We start from the raw sequence: 19591 nt of genomic DNA on the forward strand, positions 1-19591 counted from the left end.
CCTTTGCACTGTATTTATTTCTCGAACAAGTTACGCAACGTTCTAACTTCCTGAAGGGATTTTTTTGTCTGTATACGTGAGAATGATGTGGTTAAGAAAGAATACATAGTGTCTTTCAATTCAATAGGTTCAGCCGATAACTGTCGTTGCATAAATTGATTGAATCTTCCGTTAATTTTGCTAAGAGATAATAAATATCAAGGTATTAGGTTAAGACAACTACATCTTGTCCCCCTATATGTATAAGCTTGAGCTATTTGTGTAATGGTGAATCTATTACTCAATTTCCTTTTTATTTTTTTCTGTTACGCCAAATCGTGTAATATCATAGTTTATCGACTGAGGTAGCATTCGATTACAGGCTATTGTTCGCAAACACCATTGAACGGTTATTGGGGACGCCAGAAATCCTACAACGACTGGTTAGAAATAGAACATTCGTTGATGACGAAGCCTTAACGGGAGATTTCTCTGCCGATGTGAAATATAGTATGAGAGCCTTAAACGAAATGCTTTACAGTAGGTAAGGCACAGCAACAAAGACCTTCTAATTGGTGCACAGGTTGAAGTGAGGAAAAAGCGGGTTACTCAGTGCCTTGTCCGCCTATCAGGAAGATTGTCTTTGCATTTCATTGCTTATGAGGATGCGTAAGTAAATATTTACATATGGTTATAAACTTGCGGTTCTTATTCTTGCCTCTTACGCTACACCATGTAATAGCTAGGGCGATCCGATGCATGCCTATTTTAAACCACTAAGCTCAATTTCAATATTGCAACACTGCTAAACTTAGAACTCTTCTATTTTAAGTACCTTTAACATGGAAACGTGCTAATTTGTCTATCCGAGGTACTAACTTGTCGCAAGTTGGCAAAACATTCGTACGTTGATATGGCCACCGCGACAGGATATCACAGGAATAGACAGTAAATTGTATCAATAATAATTGAATATTTTTGTTGCAATAATCAGACTAAGAACGTACCTTCCCATTCATATACATTGAACATATGTCAATTATATTGAATGCTGACTTTTGCATTTTGCCAAGGAAGGCTGAAATTGTCAGCGTGAAACCGCACTCGATCTACCTGTACTCTTTACCGTACTCCATGATAGATCCTAGAATGTCACGCACGATGAGTACTACACCACAACAATATAAAAGCAACAGGCTAAGCGGAAGTAATAACAATTATAATGGATTGTTCCATGCTCCCGCAATCAGGCATCTTCTGTTTAGGCCTTCTGTTTCGTTCGCGCTCAGCGTTGTCAAAACGAAATTTCATCGTGCATTATGACGACTCTCGTCTGGACGACATAGTGCTTCAGATTGAGCATAAATAAAAACACAATTCTTCTGTATAATGGTGTGTGTTGTTTATTTTCTATGCTTAGTAACAATAACAGTGTCGGAGTCGATAGCTCTTTCATTTCCGGCTTAGCGCGTTACCGAAGCAATTTTCCGTTACAACATTCGCGACTATTATCGCATAACTACCGTACATTGTCGCAGTCAACCGCGTCCGTATCAACTTCAACTTTTCAAAGCAATGCAAGTTCCTATATCGTATTTTAGCTGTTGCGGAGCAGTTTTTTTTCATATCTTTTATACATAACATGTCGTTTTACAGAATGCTTTCGGAGGTAAACAACAGCCGATAGTGTTTAATGAATGTTACATCACCAGTTTGTGAACACCTCTTCATCGTTTTCACCGCTCAGTTTGGCCCGTCATGTTGGTTCCTTTTTTTTTTTTCTTTTCACGATCTTTTGAACACGCACAAAGCGAATGACCGAGTTAGAATTTTTGCCTAGTAAAGACATGAGCTCCAATATACGACGCGCTTGAGCGAGGTCTCTCTTTTTAGTCATACTTTGCTGGTCAGAAATATCGACAACAGCGCATATCCGAACCGATTGCGGTTCCTTTTAAAATTTTTCCTTACATCATGGAAAATGAAATAGATTTATACGAAAAAAAGCTTTCGCTACGAAACCGATCATCATTGATTATGACAGTTGCAGTCCTAATGGAACACTTACAAAACATATTCTAATCACAAACATGGAACCGATTATAGTCATCAATTCAGAGTGTTATCTCAACACGCCATTATGTCACAGTTTCTAGGCCTGTTTGGCATACTCAGCTGTGTAGTAGTACCGTAATCGGAGCTTTATATCGCTAAGATTGCCAGTATAGAAAATTAGCATATATTTTCCTTGCTGAATATCTTTTTCGTTACGATCTGATCACATACACTAGATAAACTGTGAAGTACCTAGCTTATAACCGTAGCTGTACTTGTCCCGAGTTGTTATTGTAAGAAATTAATGTTAAATCAATCGGTTACAAAAATTAAACAATCAAAGTGGTCATTTTTATAGGAAAATTTTCCAATGTTAAGAGGTTGCTTACAAAAGCAACGGACAAATCCTATTTGTTTATGAGGGCCTTTGAGCTGAGTTTCATTAAACCACGTGACAGCTGAAGCTGCGTGGCAGTTCACAGACAGATAGCCATACACAAGCCACTGGCAAATAGGAACCCTTATCTACATCGGTACTAACTGCGTCGTACACACTTCTACTGCTGTAAAGTAGAGAGAGAAATACTGAAAATTGTTATATCTGTAACAATTATTACAATGTTCGTACCATCTTTCTACCAGGATCAGTTACATAAATAACTCCCGAGTTCCAAATGGATCGCAATTATTTGTTAGTTTCAATCAAATCACTGACTTTCTTGGAGGTTACATTGAAATACTAAATAGAACAATAAAAGTAGAACACGAAAGTTTATTTCTAACTACGAACGTAGAACTGTTATTGATACATGCTGGTCTTATCGGCAACACCGATGATTCAAATAAATACCGACCTACCCTGCCAGTAAATAAACCTAGTCAGGGTTTATCGTAAGTCGTTTTCGGCGGGCGATCGCACAAGGGTTAGGCGACTCATAGCACTTTGGAAAAAGTTTAGAACTTAGATGCTCAGTCCAGTTGTTCGTGTTGTCGGAATTCGTTAGACCCATAATTGCTGGCGACATTATGTGAAGGTGATAATATCGAACCTTTTATTGACAACTTTCGCGATATTGTCTATTTGCGTATTGTAGTCAACAGGAGATGTTGAATTCGATGATCAACACAAGCTTCTTATGCCCATCTGTCTGTTGTTGTCACTTATATATCAGTAATTCGTAGATTTGCTTAGCTAGCTAGCTAGGTACAACAACGCATATTTGGTCACATTATAAAAAATTCCTTGTGCATTTGAAGTCAGCGATAGAGTACGCTGACCTAACTTCGAAATGCGCCACGAGTAGCCACAACATTGGCGCATAGCGATCCTCCTCTCAAATAAAAGTCAAGATCTTTACTTGACCCTATTTAGTTATAATGTCTTTCGACTAATTAATTGATTACTTATTGTGATTACTGATTAAAGATACCGTTTTGTATCTTGCTTTTGCTCTATCTCTATTTATCTTGTACTTGTTTTTAGTATGAGGATTTGTTTAACAAGCAGAATGCCCTAATTCGAGAAACATTAAATTTTTTATAAATTCAAATTTCATCATCGCTTTAGAATCTAGCTCGAGCCAGAGTCAACATGGCTTTCGTTCGAGTCTCGTAGAACAAAGTACCCCGTATCGTCGCAGCATGGAAGGTCGGGCGTACTAATCTTTCGAAAGCCAGCTTTAGATGTGTATAATAACAATAACAACAACAACGCCAACAACGAGTACCGCTTCTATCTCAACGTTGCAATAGCAATAATACGATCTTTTACTAACATCCATAATCGATATTTCGCTCCTGTTTTACTCATCATTCACTATTTTTTCTCTTTTTACTGACTCGTATCATGTCTGTCTGTTCTTATTCTATTCATAAGTAGTTGTATATAGGTGAATTGCAAGGGTGATGGCCTTCATGACCTTCTGAGAGTACTGGCAGGCTTATTCCGCCGAAACCTCATTATCAGCTTCAAGTATCTCCACTCCTTCTGAAAGATAATAAAACAAATTCTGAACACATTAGTATAGACTGAGTTAGTTCATGATACCGGAAGATATAAAGAGATCCGACAAAATAAAGAGATGCTTTCAGAGGTCCAACGAAGCGTATAACTTATCAGAGGCGACGGGAGTCCGCTAGGATTGACGATAGGCGAGCCTAATACCCCATCGACTTCAATGGAAGCCTTCCAAGGAGCCGTTTGCTACAAAATAGGGAAGGCTCTACACACCTTTCAACGTTTCAAAAAACTCAGCACACACAGGCAAACGATTAGAAAATGCTCATGGTCACGTTGGTTCCAAGCAAAAGAAAAGTAGCGTGTCGCCCCCATCAAAAGGGTGCGATAATAATGGTCTAGTAAGCAGAATAACTTAACGTATAATCCAGGGTGCTGCCCCTCATTCGAACGTTGGTCCAGTCATTATGATCATACCGTTCAGACTGATATTTCACGGTGAAATGATAACGTGGAACTCGGACTTATTGTACCGAAATTTCTACGCTTATTAACACCTTGTGACATACCGAAAAGACCGACGGATGACGAAAACCTGGTATATCAAGAAAGAGAAAAGGCATTTGACGTTGTCAATATAATGGAATCCAGCGAGACAAAGATTGCTGAATTTAGTGATTTCACCATCAAGATAAGTGGAAACGTGGCAGCTCCGTTTAAGTACAGGAGCCTACTCACACTAATAATAATAGGTGAAACAAATACGAACGCTTTCTTATGGAAGCCAAACATAAAGCCTTTCGGAAAATACCGGTCACGCGAAAAGGGCCTTGCTCGTACAAGGAGTATCTATATAATTACGGACGACGCCTTATCCTACTGACAGATCATCGATCATTATTTTTGGATAAAATTCGGAATTCCTATCCATTCTGCTGCAAAGATGACCAACGGTTCTAGCTTAAAACTCGAACATGTGTATACAAATACAGTAAACATTCATTAAGCGGATGTCTAATTAAGTGAACACTGATTCGTGGAGTTTATTGCGCTTTCTCATGCTGCGAAGGAGGACCACAGACGACGCTGCAATATGACGATACGAAAAAGCGCTAACTTGTACGTATGGCGACCACTGGCCTGACAAAATTTCATGTAAGGTTCACCGGTGCATTTTGCCGATTGAAGGAATCAGTTTCAGTCATCAAGATATGCAGATCTCGCTGAATTGCTCAATAACAAAATATATTTCGATATCGTTGATGTTCCAAGGTATGAAATCAATAGCAACTTTTAGTACTGATATGTTAAAGCGCGCCATAATTTAAATATCAGGTGAACGAACTCGAGGAAAGACTTCAATACACTCTTGCTGTAATATATGCTGTTGAGCACACATGTTGTAAACACAGGAAACTTTCAGTTAAGATGCTTGGAAGATAAATTTTTCACTCTTCAGTTACTGGCTTTGTGAAGCTTCAGGTAACAGGAAGACTAAAGAAGCATGTAAATTTCGATTGGTGACCCTTTTTATATCGGTAACTATCGAAATCAACATAGCGAAATTTGGGCAAAAAAAACTAGTTGAAACGTTGAAGGAGTCCATTGTCCATACTGGTAGAATGAATGACACGGACAAGGTATTTGAAGCGAATCCATTCACGATCTCCGATTGATATTTTCAGCTTGGTACCAACAAATACCACAACTTACCCTTCTGGGTCAACCGATATACGTGTTTAACTTAAAAACTCCATCTAGTCGTAATCTGGACACAAACCTAGGATTAGGATGATGTCTTTCGCTTAGAATTCTACAACCACCCATCAAACCATTGATCGTAGCAGTGGATAATGCTTACGTTAAGAAAAGAAGTGATATCGGAACGTATAAACGCAATAAAAAAATAATAGTTTAAGGATACAGATAATACACCAGTTTAATTTTTTCCCCGCTTAAATAAAAAAAAAAGGTGCTCAAAATTATTTCCTAGATTTAGCTCTAATAGTACTCAGGACGTTCACACTACCCGCTCACAAATTAACGATTTCACATAAAATCGTTTGAAAGAATGATACCACAGTTTGAGGGTAAACATTATAGTTTTATTAAAATTAGCTTTTCCAATGAAAAAGACAATCATAATATAGCCTACTGAAAAACACTACGTCCATACAGAACAATTGACCCCTAATAACAAACGCTGTGTTTTACGTAATAATCGTCGTGAGTTAATATCCTTGGATTACTTACTAACCTTTACTATCCTTTGACGATTCAAGTGGAATCCAATCCAGAACACAGGTGGTCGAGATGTCAAGCACCAATCTGACGGAAGGTGTCTTTGCATAGCTTACTCCACTTGAGCCAGTTGTGAGCTCTAACTCCAGTACAGATTTGGGTTCTTGTTCAGCAGTACCTAGAAAAGGAATCAAGAATTCTCAGGCCTAGGAATCGAGAACAATCAACTATATAATCGCGAAGGCAAATCGACTATAACTAAAACCTAGAAAAATTATGATCTCTATGTAATATCAATCTCGACCTAAAAAGTTCTCTTAACAAACCCTGACAATATGCGCTGCTTGGAACTTTAGTCAGTAGGCATACCTGCTTTATCGGATTCGATGTGGCTTGTTTGTTTCAACAACGGAGACGATGTTGGACGCGTATTGAGAAGTTTGACAGCTTCATCAACAAAGTGGTTTGTTACACGTCTGCATCCGCTGATGTCAACTTTTGTAAGGGTTGGACAAAGTGATACAAGAGTAATTAGTCCCTCGTCGGCGATCATTGGGCAGCCACGAACTTCGAAACATTCAAGAGCTCCCTGAGTGGAAAGTGCACAAAGTCCAGCGTCGTTTACTTTATTGAGATAGGACGCCCTGAGTGTCGTCAAGTTCAAACACTGGCTCAGTGCACTGAAGGCTAGATTCGTCAGTCGGTGACAACGTGAAATGTCTAGAATTCGCAGGCGAGTACAGGCGCGTGCCAAGACACACACGACATCATCTGTCACTTCGGCATTTTCGGCCAGATAGGCTTCTTCTAATTGTTGCAGTTTTTGGAGCGCAGTACACAGACCCGTAGAGGTAAGATTCTTCAGCCCTTTTCCTTCGAGTTTGATTCTGCGAAATTTGATAATTTTTTATAAGCATCTTCCACTATATCTGGTTTTTCACCCCCAAAGAATATTGACAATACAAGTAAACTGCTTCTAGTCACATACACTTTAATGTAAGAGATGAAAAAAGTACTATAATGCGCCTTTAGTTACAACACAGGCGCCTAAAAATTTGAAGCAAATAGAGAACTCTGTCACTCCCTATGCAAGGCAAGCTGTTATGGCATTCGCTGCAGATCTACTTATTACATTTTGATAGCGCGCAGGTTCGAACAGATGTAGTTGAGGTCTTTATCGCTAAGCTGAGTGACCGAGTTGAGGCTGAGGCTCTGAAGAAATGAGCACTTGGTAGCAAGTTTCACAAACCCCGAGTGCGTCACTCCCACGCAAGCATCTAGGATGACACAGCGAAGACGCTGACTGCTCATGTGAAAGCACTGGCCGGTTAGTTTTGATACCCCCGATAAATCGATGTGCTCTAAATGCTTACAGAGGTGGAACAGCCACCAAAGGCCCTTTTCGCCGATGTCGCGACACCCGGCAAGCTCGACCTGCGATTTGAGAATTAGACATTGTTACCGAAACGTTTAAATGTAACAAGTGAAGGCTCGGCCCTCGTGAAGCGAATAAAATAGTGCCGAGTAAATAAATCGTTTATTCTTACAGACATGATCTGATACATCTAATGATGCCATCTGTCAGTAGTAAAGTGCTGAGCTACCGCTATCTTTTTACTCAAATTGCTAATCGTACCTTGCGCAGATTAGGACATTTTTGCGCCACTTGCTGCAGCGACACGTTACTCAACGGTAGTCCCGACATGTTTAACTGCTCTAAATGAGGACATGTTTGCGCGACCTGTTCCGCAGCTTCTCCACCAGCCATAGTATGATTAACCATTGAGAGATCTACTCGTCTAAGAGAGTTTTTACAGCGCGTCAGCAAGGCTCGGAAGATGTCGATCGTTAACGCTAAAGTTGGTATCAGATAAGCAACTAATTAACCATGATGTACATGATACTGAACTTAGTTAATTCCACTGATTGTGTATATAGTTCTAAGTGAATCCTAGTTCTAAGTGAGAACTAAGAGAATCTAAGTGTATTTTGCCGAAGTTAAGCTATAGCTATTCCGATTGCAACAGCTGGAGAAGAAATCTTACGCTGCTTGGTTGTAAACGATTTAAGTGCAAATCCAATATCCTCCTCAGCACCCCATAACTTGAGAGCAAGTCGCTGCCAGCGTTTACATACGCGTTCCATTCGTACACGAGCGCGCCAATCCAATCGTGCCAATATGGCAGACATCACCTATAAAGCGGAAAATTAAACAAACATTGCATATAGAGATCGCAGGCACATTTATGAATCAAGCGAAGGGAAGGCTATGCAGTCGTATTTAGCAAATTTATTGCCATGTGTATGCCATGGTCTTCAGTACAAGTGAATGGGTGTGTAATGTAAACAAATTTGTTTTGTCTTACTTCATCGGGCATTTGATTAAGGTTTTCCACACTCATTACGGGTACGTAAATCGAGTCGTCATCAAGGCTCTCATCGATGCCATCAATCTCGTCCTGTTGTCAATTTTCACACAAAACACGAACAGAAACAGAAAGTACAGTGAGTTACCAGACAATCTACTTTGCTTAAGGTGCATTCCGTTACAAGATTAAGAGTCAGTTTTTGGTACGCTTGGGGTGCTTCACGCTATTTCCCACTACAAAGAGGCTCTTTTTTCAAGTTTAGGTATCTATTTGGATACTCCACGTTTGGGTGTCTATACCCAAAACAACGATATTACGAAGGATTATGTACGAATGAACACTCGAGGCCCCTGCGACAAGCTGAGTTTCACTACGATATACAGAAATGCACCGCACCATTTATAGAAATCATGAAACAGACAAGTGACATTGAACCATTGTATATATAAATTGTGCAATAGAAGTACAGTTACTACCGATAAGTGTGACCTTAAGAAGCGGCCAAGCAAAACAGGTCACGCAGATGATCAATAATTTGCTTCCATAACAGTGGGTAGCCTACTATGTGAAATTACATGTTCGTACCGTTTCTAAATACCTTAAAATAATTTAAAGCAGATTAAATTTGGAAAATTGAAGCTACTTATCCAACGAATCCCACCTTAAGACGTCGTTCTTTAGCCGCCAGTTGCCGCAATTTGAAAGTTCTTTTATCGCTGGCAGGCAGAATTCTCAGGGCACGCCCATCACACATGATGATTCCCTGACGCCCGGCCTCAAGCGCCCTGTCCGCTTCCTCCTTCTTGGAGAATGTCACAAACCCAAAGCCCCGCGACCAGCGTCGCTCCGCGTCCACGCATATCGTTACGTCTGTTACCCGTCCAAACTGCGTGAACAGTTCGCGCAGATCGGACTTCGTCGTCTAGAACAGTTTCGAGTAAGAAGAGCGTGAAAGTGAACGAACAAAATTAATAGCTTAGGCATTAATTTTGTTCGTTACAGGCATTATTGCCCACGCAGTGGGCATCAACTCAGAGAGTCTTCGGCTTTTAAAAAAAACTTGTTTGTTTGTGGCTTGTGTTTAGGTTGATTTATGAAGCTAAATCGCGGGATATAGTATTAGGGAAAGCCAGCTTGCGCCTTACTGCTTTCCTGTTCTCTTACCTTGGACGAGATGTTACCGATAAAAAGCTCCCTGTTGAGTAGCATGAAGTCGTCGTTTTCGCGAACCGAGTCAGCGTCTTCGTTAGGCGAATCAATCTCTCCATCATCATTATCCTCGCCTTCAGTCCAACTGTTTTCCCTCTCCTCGTGAAGACCGGCTTCGGAGCGGCGTCGCGGGTCAAAGAGGCGACACTTCCTAGGTGAGGGCGTCTTGCAGAGGCGCTCGCGCAAGGCCTGAGAAACAAGCATACATATCACAATGTCGCTATATATATAAATATTATGAAGGCTTTTGACAACACAAATACCAGAATCGAGATATATAATGCGTCGGTACCTGTTCGGAGAAGACCCAGTTTTCTCTAATAGGTGTGGAGACCGGTGTAGCTGGTAGGGAAGAGCGGTAGACGGCACCAGGTGGGAGACCTTCACCGAGCAGCACGGCATTAAGGCCCAGAAACGCGTCCTGGTGTAATTTCTGCAAATAGCGCAATCGATAAGCGTAGGAATACATTTCTCTGCCCTGCTTGTTTTCTAAGGTTGCGTCGCCGTTAGGGGGGCAAAGCGGGAATTTCAGCGCTGCGACGTCCGTGCCGGCAAGAGCTGCCCCACCTCCGAGCTGAGTTAAGGCTAATGAGAGTTGTGCAGGACTAAATGCACCGATCTCCTCGAGCCCTGTCTCGGAACGGGCCCGTGCACGCAACAAGCCAGCTTTCTGTAACAACAACAACAACAACAACAACAACAACAACACTTTTTTATCAAATAGTTTCGGTTCTGGTGCATGATGTATATTGCAATACTTAAAATTGGCCTCGCCCTCGTAAGCCCATACCTCATTGTTATTACAGTATCACTACCTCTAAGAACATCTATCGGTAGTCACTTGTTTGTTGACGTATATCATTGAGAAATTGTCCAAAAATTACTAGAATCCGTGCCAATTGCGTTTCACGATCTGCAGTGAAGTTATTAGTCGAAATAGCTTCTAACCAAGTTTACGCAGGTAGCCACGTACGCAGTTACTCAGGCGGCACAGCTTTAAAAAAGACTTGTCAACTACGCGTACGTATCGTTATAGTTTTGTCCAAATGGTGAAGCGCACTATTCTTCATCTGAAGATATTCTGCGTTCGAAGTGAACTAATCCTGTAAGGTAAGCTATTTAAAAGTCTTTACTTACGAACCGGAGACTGTCAAACAAAAATACCGTAAGTTGAACACGGGTACAGCTCTACAAGAGAACGCGTAATTAACGTCAGAAATTTATGGTAGCTACTGCTATAAAAGCGGTGTGTGTTTAAATTTTTTTAAACTATTCTCTTTAAGCATTTAACCTTGTGATTGCATATCCGATTTATTGAGTCCCCCTGACAACTAATTTTAACTTAAAATACATGATAAAGACGTAAGTTTAGATATATAATTTAAATTGATTGAATCGCTTAAGCCAGAAATAAGGGCGCCAAAAATAACATAGAATTTAAATAACATATACCGTGATAGTGCTTCCTCAAAAATAACTCCATGGCTAGCCTGTTGGCTACTCATGGAGTAAACGGCAAAAATTCGGCAGATAGTACCGGTTAGATGTACCCAGATAGGCCAATTGCGTAAAGGTTCTCAACCCTAATAGGCACATATCGTTTTGTGGCAGGGGTTCACCATCTAAAGCAATACTTGACACAATGGCAATAGAAAAAAGTGAAAACATTATTTTACATAAATAGACACTGAAAACTTACTTTTCGACGTTCGATACGTCGATATGTCATTTCTAGTGACAGGAACGACTGTGCACAACAGTTTTGGCGATCAAATATGTCAATGTGCGACGACTTTAAGTTCCCTAGTCAGTTCTCTCACAGACGGCTATATTGTTTTTTTTTCCAAGCTTACTTTCCACAATAATAACACACCACTCAGACGCCCGGAAAATGCCACTGTACTATCCTCTAGTAAAAAGCTAAATAGCACTCGACGTTAAGTTAGCTTAAAAGAAGTTAGGTGTTTTAGCTGCGACTTTGTGTCGAGGTTTCATTCGTGGCTTACTACTGAGCTACGGCAACGATAAAGCAGGCAACTTTCGTCGCTGATTAGGACATTATGCGGCCAACGAAAAATGTCCATAAGCAGAAACGGAACACGCAGACTGGATTCCATGTGGACTGCACTCGCAATATGTAGAATCTACAATGAGACCCACATCATTGGCTAGTCAAAAAAAACAACCACATACCTAATCATTGGGCCCGTTACTACTCAGCCTGCGGCCTTCGGTCAGTCGACCAATGGTGGTAAATGCCATCCACAGCTGATAAAACAGCATCTTCTAGCTCATTCATATTTATTCAAATTCTATTGTGTAGAAGCCGATGGCTATTAACACATAGGAAATGAATAGCTAGCGCAGAATGGGGTCAATCGGCAATCAAATTACGGCGTTTGGTACTAAATGTACGTATAGAAAAATATGCCACCGCAGTTAAGTAAACGACCTTTGTAAAACCCAATTTGAAGTCTTTGAACGCTATACTTGTTATTTTGTATGCATTTACGCTACTAGTTCATTCGAAAATAGTTTACGATTGTCCAAGAAACAGAAGACTTAACTCCAACTAATTAAAGCTATTTTCGTGCATGTCCTTGTCGAGCAGATCTGGTCTCTTTTCGAACTAATCGGGTCTATGGTCCAATGAGCTGAACGTTCAGATTCGTATATATGATTCTCTCTAGCGGCAATTGTCTTCGGAATAAGCTTGTGAGCTCGTTTATGTTGTCCTTAAGAAGCCGTCATGGTTCACCACAGAAGCCATTCTTCACAACGGTATACAATAATAAATAATAATATAAAAGAACGTGGGAACGTACTTCCCTGAAATACAAAAATTTCAGGAAGAGTCTAGAAAGAAGAAGAAGAAGAAGAAGAAGAAAACGAACTTCACGCACTGAATAAATTATACACTAATATTTCTAACGTGCTCAACATGGTTAAGTGCATGCACGTGTGGCGTTCTAGTGCGTTCCTGCTATTGTCGACTGGTAATCCTGTCCGATCTCCAACAAATACTGGATTTTACCCCATAGAGCATAAACTTTTTTATCACGTTGAATGATGTTGTAAATAAGGCCAAAAAGATCACTGAAACCGATACAAATCTGAGGACATCTCTAGCACGTGCCTGTGGGGTCTATAACCGAGTCGATTAGAAACATCTACAGCAGAAATCATATGATGATACTAATGATCTTGAATAAATTTGGCTAAAATAAGGCGAAAAAAGAACAATAAGATCGCAACTAGGCACCTCGGATCCACTCTCTTCGCAACAATCCACGATACATTAAAAGGCGTGCAACGCTATTCTGAGCTTATTACGTCTATTTTAGACTACACTTAACCAAAAGGTAAAATTTCCATACCTATAGCGAGAATATTAGCAATGCTTAATTTTTAAGAGAGGTTTTAGCTTTAATTAAGCATCGGTTTAAAGTAACGGTTCAGCATACTATTATCAGTCTGCTGAAGGATTACCTTATTTAGCTCTAAATGATCTCGGAGAAACTTTGAAATGATCGAGTGAAAAGGGCGGAAGGCATCAATTTTTACCCACTGAGAATAAATAATTATACACACAACAAAGAACCAAATCATGGGTCACATAAATAAACGAAGTACACCCAAATAAGAATTTCTAATGTGATTTGTCTAAAACATTTTGAATGCGAGTCCTTACAACGTCAGGAGATGGCGGTTTCGGGGGTTTGCAACTCATCCCGAGAGGCTATGCAGATATGCCAATTTTATCAGTCGAGCATTCGACTTCGTGGGGGTCGATGAGGTAGACGAACAAGCCACGAAACATCATCCACAATAGATTACAAGTATTTTTAATCTAATGCTTATAGCTAAATTTTCAACACACGAAGCCATCGATATGAAATGCTAGCATGACACCAGGGCTTCAAGTTAACAAGGCTTGTGCAAAACATCTACTGCTGCGTTTGTTGAAGGCACAATATGGTTGCACGATTCACCACTGGTCTTTTCTTTGAGCTGCTAGACCCAACTGAGTCATCGTCGTCGTCGTCGTCGTTGAGTGCATATAGTTCACCACAATAAACAAGCTGTTACTTCGTCGAAGTTACACCGGTGGCGCTCAGAGCGTTTCCGACGAATAAATGCTGGCAAGATGAACCAGGGTATCGTCTCTGACCATCTACAAACCCGTTCTAGACCGGTGGCGGCGGCGGCGGCGGCGGCGGCGGCGGCGGCGGCGGATGCCGCAGTTGTTGTTGCGGCAGCATTAGATAAGGGGTTAGCGAAGAGTACCCTAACGTGTTTCCAGATGAATGCAGGAGTTACATAGAATTCGGATGATGGCGTGCACGTAGGCTCTAAACAACAAGTTGACCGTGTTTCCCGCGTCTACGTTGATCTCGCTCCAATGTCATGAATAACTATATAGTATGTAAATGGTTCAGAAATTCTTGAACGTACCTGTATGCAATGTTCGTCAAATTACCCAAGTTCGGAGACAATACGTATGTTGTTTTTCGTTTATCCTAAATATTTAAATAGCATAAATTGTAAGAAAAAAACAGGTGATAACAATGGTTTTCGAATAGCTATGTTCGGAACTACATTTGGAACTCACGTGGCAAACCCTGTAAGTGTTTGCGAATGACTGCATCATTAATGAATCTCTGATCACAAGGTCCCCTCTAGAGGCCCTTTTACTTGGCTGTGCGTAGACATTCTCGTTGTTTCGCTCGGTGTTATAGCATTCTGTACCGGCGCGACAAAGACTGCCTTCGGTTTCGGTTTTTCGATTTCGGTATTGGCTGTCAGGTATTAATCACTTGACCAAATTATTCCTTCTGTTTGAATCTTACTCATGCATCGAATGTTTTAGAATATGCTTCTATCGATTTCCAACGCCCTAACTTAACAACTTGTAGTGTAAAGTTAGAAAAAAAAAGCCACATTAAACTTTCAGCGTCTTCTAGGAGCAGTTATATGTGTTCAGCACTTAGTAGTCACGAAGCAATGTTTCATCGTTTATATTTCTTTTTTTGCTAACTAAATGTACCATTGATTTGTTTCAAAAGCAAGAGGTATTGGTCACAAATTGCGGGCCGTTGCCATGTTGCAGACATGTCATGCGTGACCCATTTTCGTTACGGCTAAGCGTGCCATTGGCTGTTAGTGACCAAAGCAGCCGATGCTGGTCGGCTGGCTGGCTGGCTAAGGCGACTGACATTGCTGTGACCAGGGCTAAATATTTCCCGTTTCTTCACATTACTATTGCACGTGCTGTATCTACGCCGATAGTTGTGGAGAACGCGACCAGCCGAAATTTCTACTGGCTACTGCCGGTGCTGCTAGCGACGATAATAGACCGCGGTTACGTGGCAACGTGCGCCTCAGTACGGTAATGCATAAACGTGCTGAGGTAAGTAAATATAGTACCTGATTGTATGTCCTGAACACGGTTAGCAACAACTGTCGTCGGACTGCGATAAAGATCACCTTCACGACACTTTTAATCAGCACAGGGTGGACGTCGTCTCGACAAAATCACTTGTTCTTGACACGACTCGTATATATCGTGTAACAGACAGTAGATCTAACTGAAATATCGTCACTTTTACGTTGAGGAAGCTTTACGACTATAGTTATTGCCTAGGCTGGCATACTCTCAAAAGAGCCCCGCTACAAAGTGATATTCGAAAACCCTTAGTTGTCTTTTAGACATGTGCATGTGATCACGATACGTAGACTAATTGAAACTACGATTCTTCTTCAATCTTCTAGTGTCTTCCAAACTTATTTCTTAAACACTACGCGCATCTCCCAGATGTATACATGCCTTTTACTAAGTGGGCTGACTATCCATTTCAGTGCAATCTAAGCACCAACCAGGAACCATCGCTCTCGTGCATGAAATCTTTTATACTGGAACAGCTTTGCTGACGTCCGTTAACAAACTTTTTTGCGCTTCAATTACCGCATTGCACCGATATGATATGAATTATTCAACATTACTTGTATAACTTACTCGATGTCAGTACCGATACAGTAATGTTGGCAATTGATTTTCATGTTTATTTATCTTTTAATACGTTCGGTGGTAGAAATATTAAAGGCGTTCACAAGTCGCAGTCGGGTAACCAGCTAAAGCATATAGAACAGTAATTTTTTAGTCCTATTAAAAAAAAAACAATAGATACCATCTTGAGTCTATATCGTGCACATTATACACTACCTAATATTGTTAGTCTCTAGTTGTTTTCCTCTAAACATTGAGGTCATCCACACATAATTCCATTCGGTTCCTACAAAGTACACTGAAGGAAATTAATACTGTTCATATCTATGATCTCCTCAACTATCTACTAACCTCGGACTGCAGTCATTCGAGAGAGACAGTTAAGAGAGGTTCTGCTCGTTAAAACGAATATGTGCAGTGCTAAAGCGAAATATCGCTTTGCTCTTCACCCTGCTCGTTCTTCCCTGATGGCAAGTGGCAAATATATCCTCCAATCAAAGATGATTGCTACAGTTCTTATTGCTTGTCGGACAGCTTCGCTAAGCATGTATCGGCACTCGATACTGGGCCCGGATCTAACCTCGATTCTTGCCCAAACGACTTTAGATAGTCTCGCTTCTTCGCGCCTATCTACTAGAGGCCTCAGCGGATAGGTCTTCGCAACAAATAGGCTTTTATTGCTGTTACACCACTGTGCGTCAGGCTATCGCTGGAGACATGAACGCGCGCACACCCTCCGATTAACAACAGTGATTTCTACACCGTACCAATGTGGTGTTCGACACTGCAATACAATAGGGAACTTGCTGGCGCATCTGAACTGTTATAGAACACCCATAAACACAGCACAGAATTGACACCCTCTCATATGATAACCGTTTGCGCGGCAACAGCCACAGTTACTGATCTCCCTGTGAATCAGCAGTAGCCAGATGATGACAATATGTCTCTCTGCATATATAAAATGAGGATTTCAGCGGTACCGCAAAGTGTGGACACGATATACGTGGCCGTAGGGAAATAGTTTATTCGTTGCGGGGACTCTGTTACGCAGACACGCACTCACTAAAAACTGACGTAGTAGACTATAAGCGTACACGGTCCGAGACTATCGTCCGACAAACAGATAGACCAGATATCTAGTTGAATTACGATACAGTGGAACTATCATAGCAGAAACAGGTGGCGCTGTGGCTCCTGGAATACTCTGTTTGGGCAACGACACGCAACAGGAACTTCGTTATTATTTCTATTCACAAATGTGATTTGTTTGCTTTTGTTGTTATCGTTCCTCCTATCGAGCGAACACAAACTGAATGGCATCGATCGCTCACTACCGACCAAGAGAACTGCACCCCCAGTAGCAGTCTGTTGTTGTGCCTGATGGCGGCCATATTGAAAATTTCCCCACCAAGGTCATAGGATTTGGCGGCTTTAAGCCAGCTACAAAAAATAGCTTTAACAGGTATTCAGCAACGCTGGCTACTAAGTGTACGAGATTTTACTGTTTCACGAGGTTCAGAGTAGGTTTAAAAAAATATGTGGTTCTCCAGCATATCATGAGTAAAGGATGAACACGTTTGATTAAATGTGTACACTAAAATGCCGAAAGGCTTAGCTCAAAATAGCGGAGCATCCGTGAGCCGGTCATTGTTGCCAAAACATTGTTCCGTCGGGCTGAGAGCAACTGGGTGGACGGGTTCGTTCGTTTCCCGTTATCAAATAACTCTATATAATGTTTATCGGTTCTGTAGCATAAAATAATAATGAGAATAAAAAAAAAAAGTGTCAGCTTTGCTCGAGTTGTTGTTTGGGCAGATACGATCAGATCTTAACTATTTTACAGTTTTATACTCAATAGGGTAACGTTGACGTAATCGCCGACTATGACCCCGAGATATAAACAACAGCTTGAGAGATAGTGCAAATAAACTTGTTTATCCGAAAACGCCAATTTCATTTGACTAAAACGAAATCCGAAAACGAAAAGCTGCTTTACTTGATATGGGATCAGGACCGAATAATCGATCACCATGTGGGCCGTTCTATTTCAAACAGAAACGAATACTAGACTATTTAATGTAACTTGAAATATGGTCTATTTAAGTTACTGCGATTTTGCCTATTTTGGACAAATCAGTTTACCACATCAGCCCATTATCTCAAATACTGGGGTTGTTCAAGCCAGGTAATTATTTACCCACATACTTATATCTATTTTATTTTTATTTTATCTACACACCTGTGACACGAACTGTGCTGAATAAAGTATGCCTATTGCGACTATCTAACAGATTTCTCGGCTAGTTAGACTGACTATCTGATTGACTAGATCAACACTTCTACTCTAATGCTGTACTGTGTTAAATAAACATATCATCACACTCTTTTACCTGTCATTATTCGAGTCCCCGATTTGCTCTATTTGATGAAAAAATACCAACGAATCGATGCGTTATAGCGCCACTGAATCATAAAATATACATGTGTTTTGCTGTTTGACCGGATTTGGTACTCAAGCAAGCATAAGCCTCTATTACATTAACAGTTATTACTTACACAAATAACAGACTTTTGTTAATTTGGCCTTTAATAGCTTCCGTAGAGCTTGTTAACGATCCAGAAAATAAACTGTTATTGGCTACTATAATAGTGAAGAAAATGAAGCCTGCGATTTTCCATTAGTCAGTCATCCAGAATTCAAATCTGGGTTTAAAGATTGACTTATTATCTAGGCTGTTTTGTCTGCTAGACTTAGAACTGCATAGCTGGCTACTTTTTGTCGTGAGGGATCATCACTTACTCGGCGGAGAGTTTTTTCGTAGATGCGTTTTTCCGTACTTTGATCAGCCGAATTATTACGCATTCGATACTTAGGGATTTAATAATACTATAATAGGATACTTAAGGATTTTAGTCAGGCCATTACAGGTGCGTTCACTTTGCGACTTAAACAAATAACTGTGATGCTTAAGTTTATCGCATATAATATCTAGAATCACACCTGATCTGTTGTCCGAATACACCTGTCACAGGATGACAGTCGCTCATATGGTTGGAAAGCGCTTTCTACAAACAGCTTTGTATCATTCGTGCACAGCTGTTTGTAGAAGCTATGGTATGACCCGCTCGCCTCGTGTTCTAAATTAATTTTATGTTTCGGCTTGAAGCTTGAAAAATTTAATATAATTTTTAGTCTAAATAAAACACTAGAATCGTTTTAAAGTGAGTCCGATTAGATTGTTCAAGTTGAATTGAAAATGGCGTTTGGTCTGAGAATCCGCATACATTCGTTGCATAAGGCAAATAAATACACGAGTTTAACCATATCCGCCGATCAGAATACTAATCGTCTGAGTACAGCCTTAATTTTTGGATAAGATCCGCGTATAATCTGTAAAACCGTTTGCCGCAGAAGCTGCAAAAAGTATTGCTTCTGCTGTAGTCGATGGTTATGCAAGACCGAATTGGTTACAGCTCTCTCTATCAAATACTATGATACAGAATGGATGCAGCTAGACGGACGGCAACAGGATTTGTCGACGGAGACTAACGGGCGCGATGTGACTGACAGAAAAGGATATAGATTTTTTTTTAGGGAACGGTACACATACTACGGTCTATTCTACTATATACTATGTTCGGCTTTCCTCTTGAAGTCGACTGTATCAGGCTCAATCTGCTCAGCCATTTAAAGACCTTGCTTAACAGAGCCTTTAGCGAACTAGTCTTCTGCGGGGGGAACCGACGTCGACGCTTGTATGTATTCAAATG

At 40.6% G+C, this 19591-nt stretch overlaps 1 protein-coding gene across 6 annotated transcripts; it reads right to left on the reverse strand.

Annotated features, from left to right (window-relative positions):
* Positions 1-1356: 1356 nt before the first annotated feature.
* On the reverse strand, positions 1357-18872 carry LOC111252749 (uncharacterized). 6 transcript variants are annotated; one of them, XM_086992873.1, is made up of 11 exons: positions 18822-18872; positions 10103-10480; positions 9766-9999; positions 9263-9523; positions 8599-8691; positions 8278-8425; positions 7869-8086; positions 7365-7666; positions 6602-7119; positions 6249-6410; positions 1357-4021 (listed from the first exon to the last, which is right to left on the reverse strand). In XM_086992873.1, the coding sequence occupies exons 2-11, from the start codon at positions 10277-10279 to the stop codon at positions 3975-3977; spliced, it is 2160 nt and encodes a 719-aa protein (XP_086848999.1). In that variant the 5' UTR covers positions 10280-10480; positions 18822-18872; the 3' UTR covers positions 1357-3974. The 6 variants fall into 6 exon arrangements, with proteins under 6 accessions (XP_086848999.1, XP_022666857.1, XP_022666856.1 ...); XM_022811122.2 differs by lacking the exon at positions 18822-18872 and adding an exon at positions 18621-18769 and having other exon boundaries at positions 1357-4018; XM_022811121.2 differs by lacking the exon at positions 18822-18872 and adding an exon at positions 18621-18768.
* Between the last annotated feature and the right edge of the window lie 719 nt (positions 18873-19591).

This window comes from Varroa destructor, unplaced genomic scaffold (assembly GCF_002443255.2).
Source record: "Varroa destructor unplaced genomic scaffold, Vdes_3.0 BEIS01000006.1, whole genome shotgun sequence".
NCBI classification, from domain to species: Eukaryota; Metazoa; Arthropoda; class Arachnida; order Mesostigmata; family Varroidae; genus Varroa; species Varroa destructor.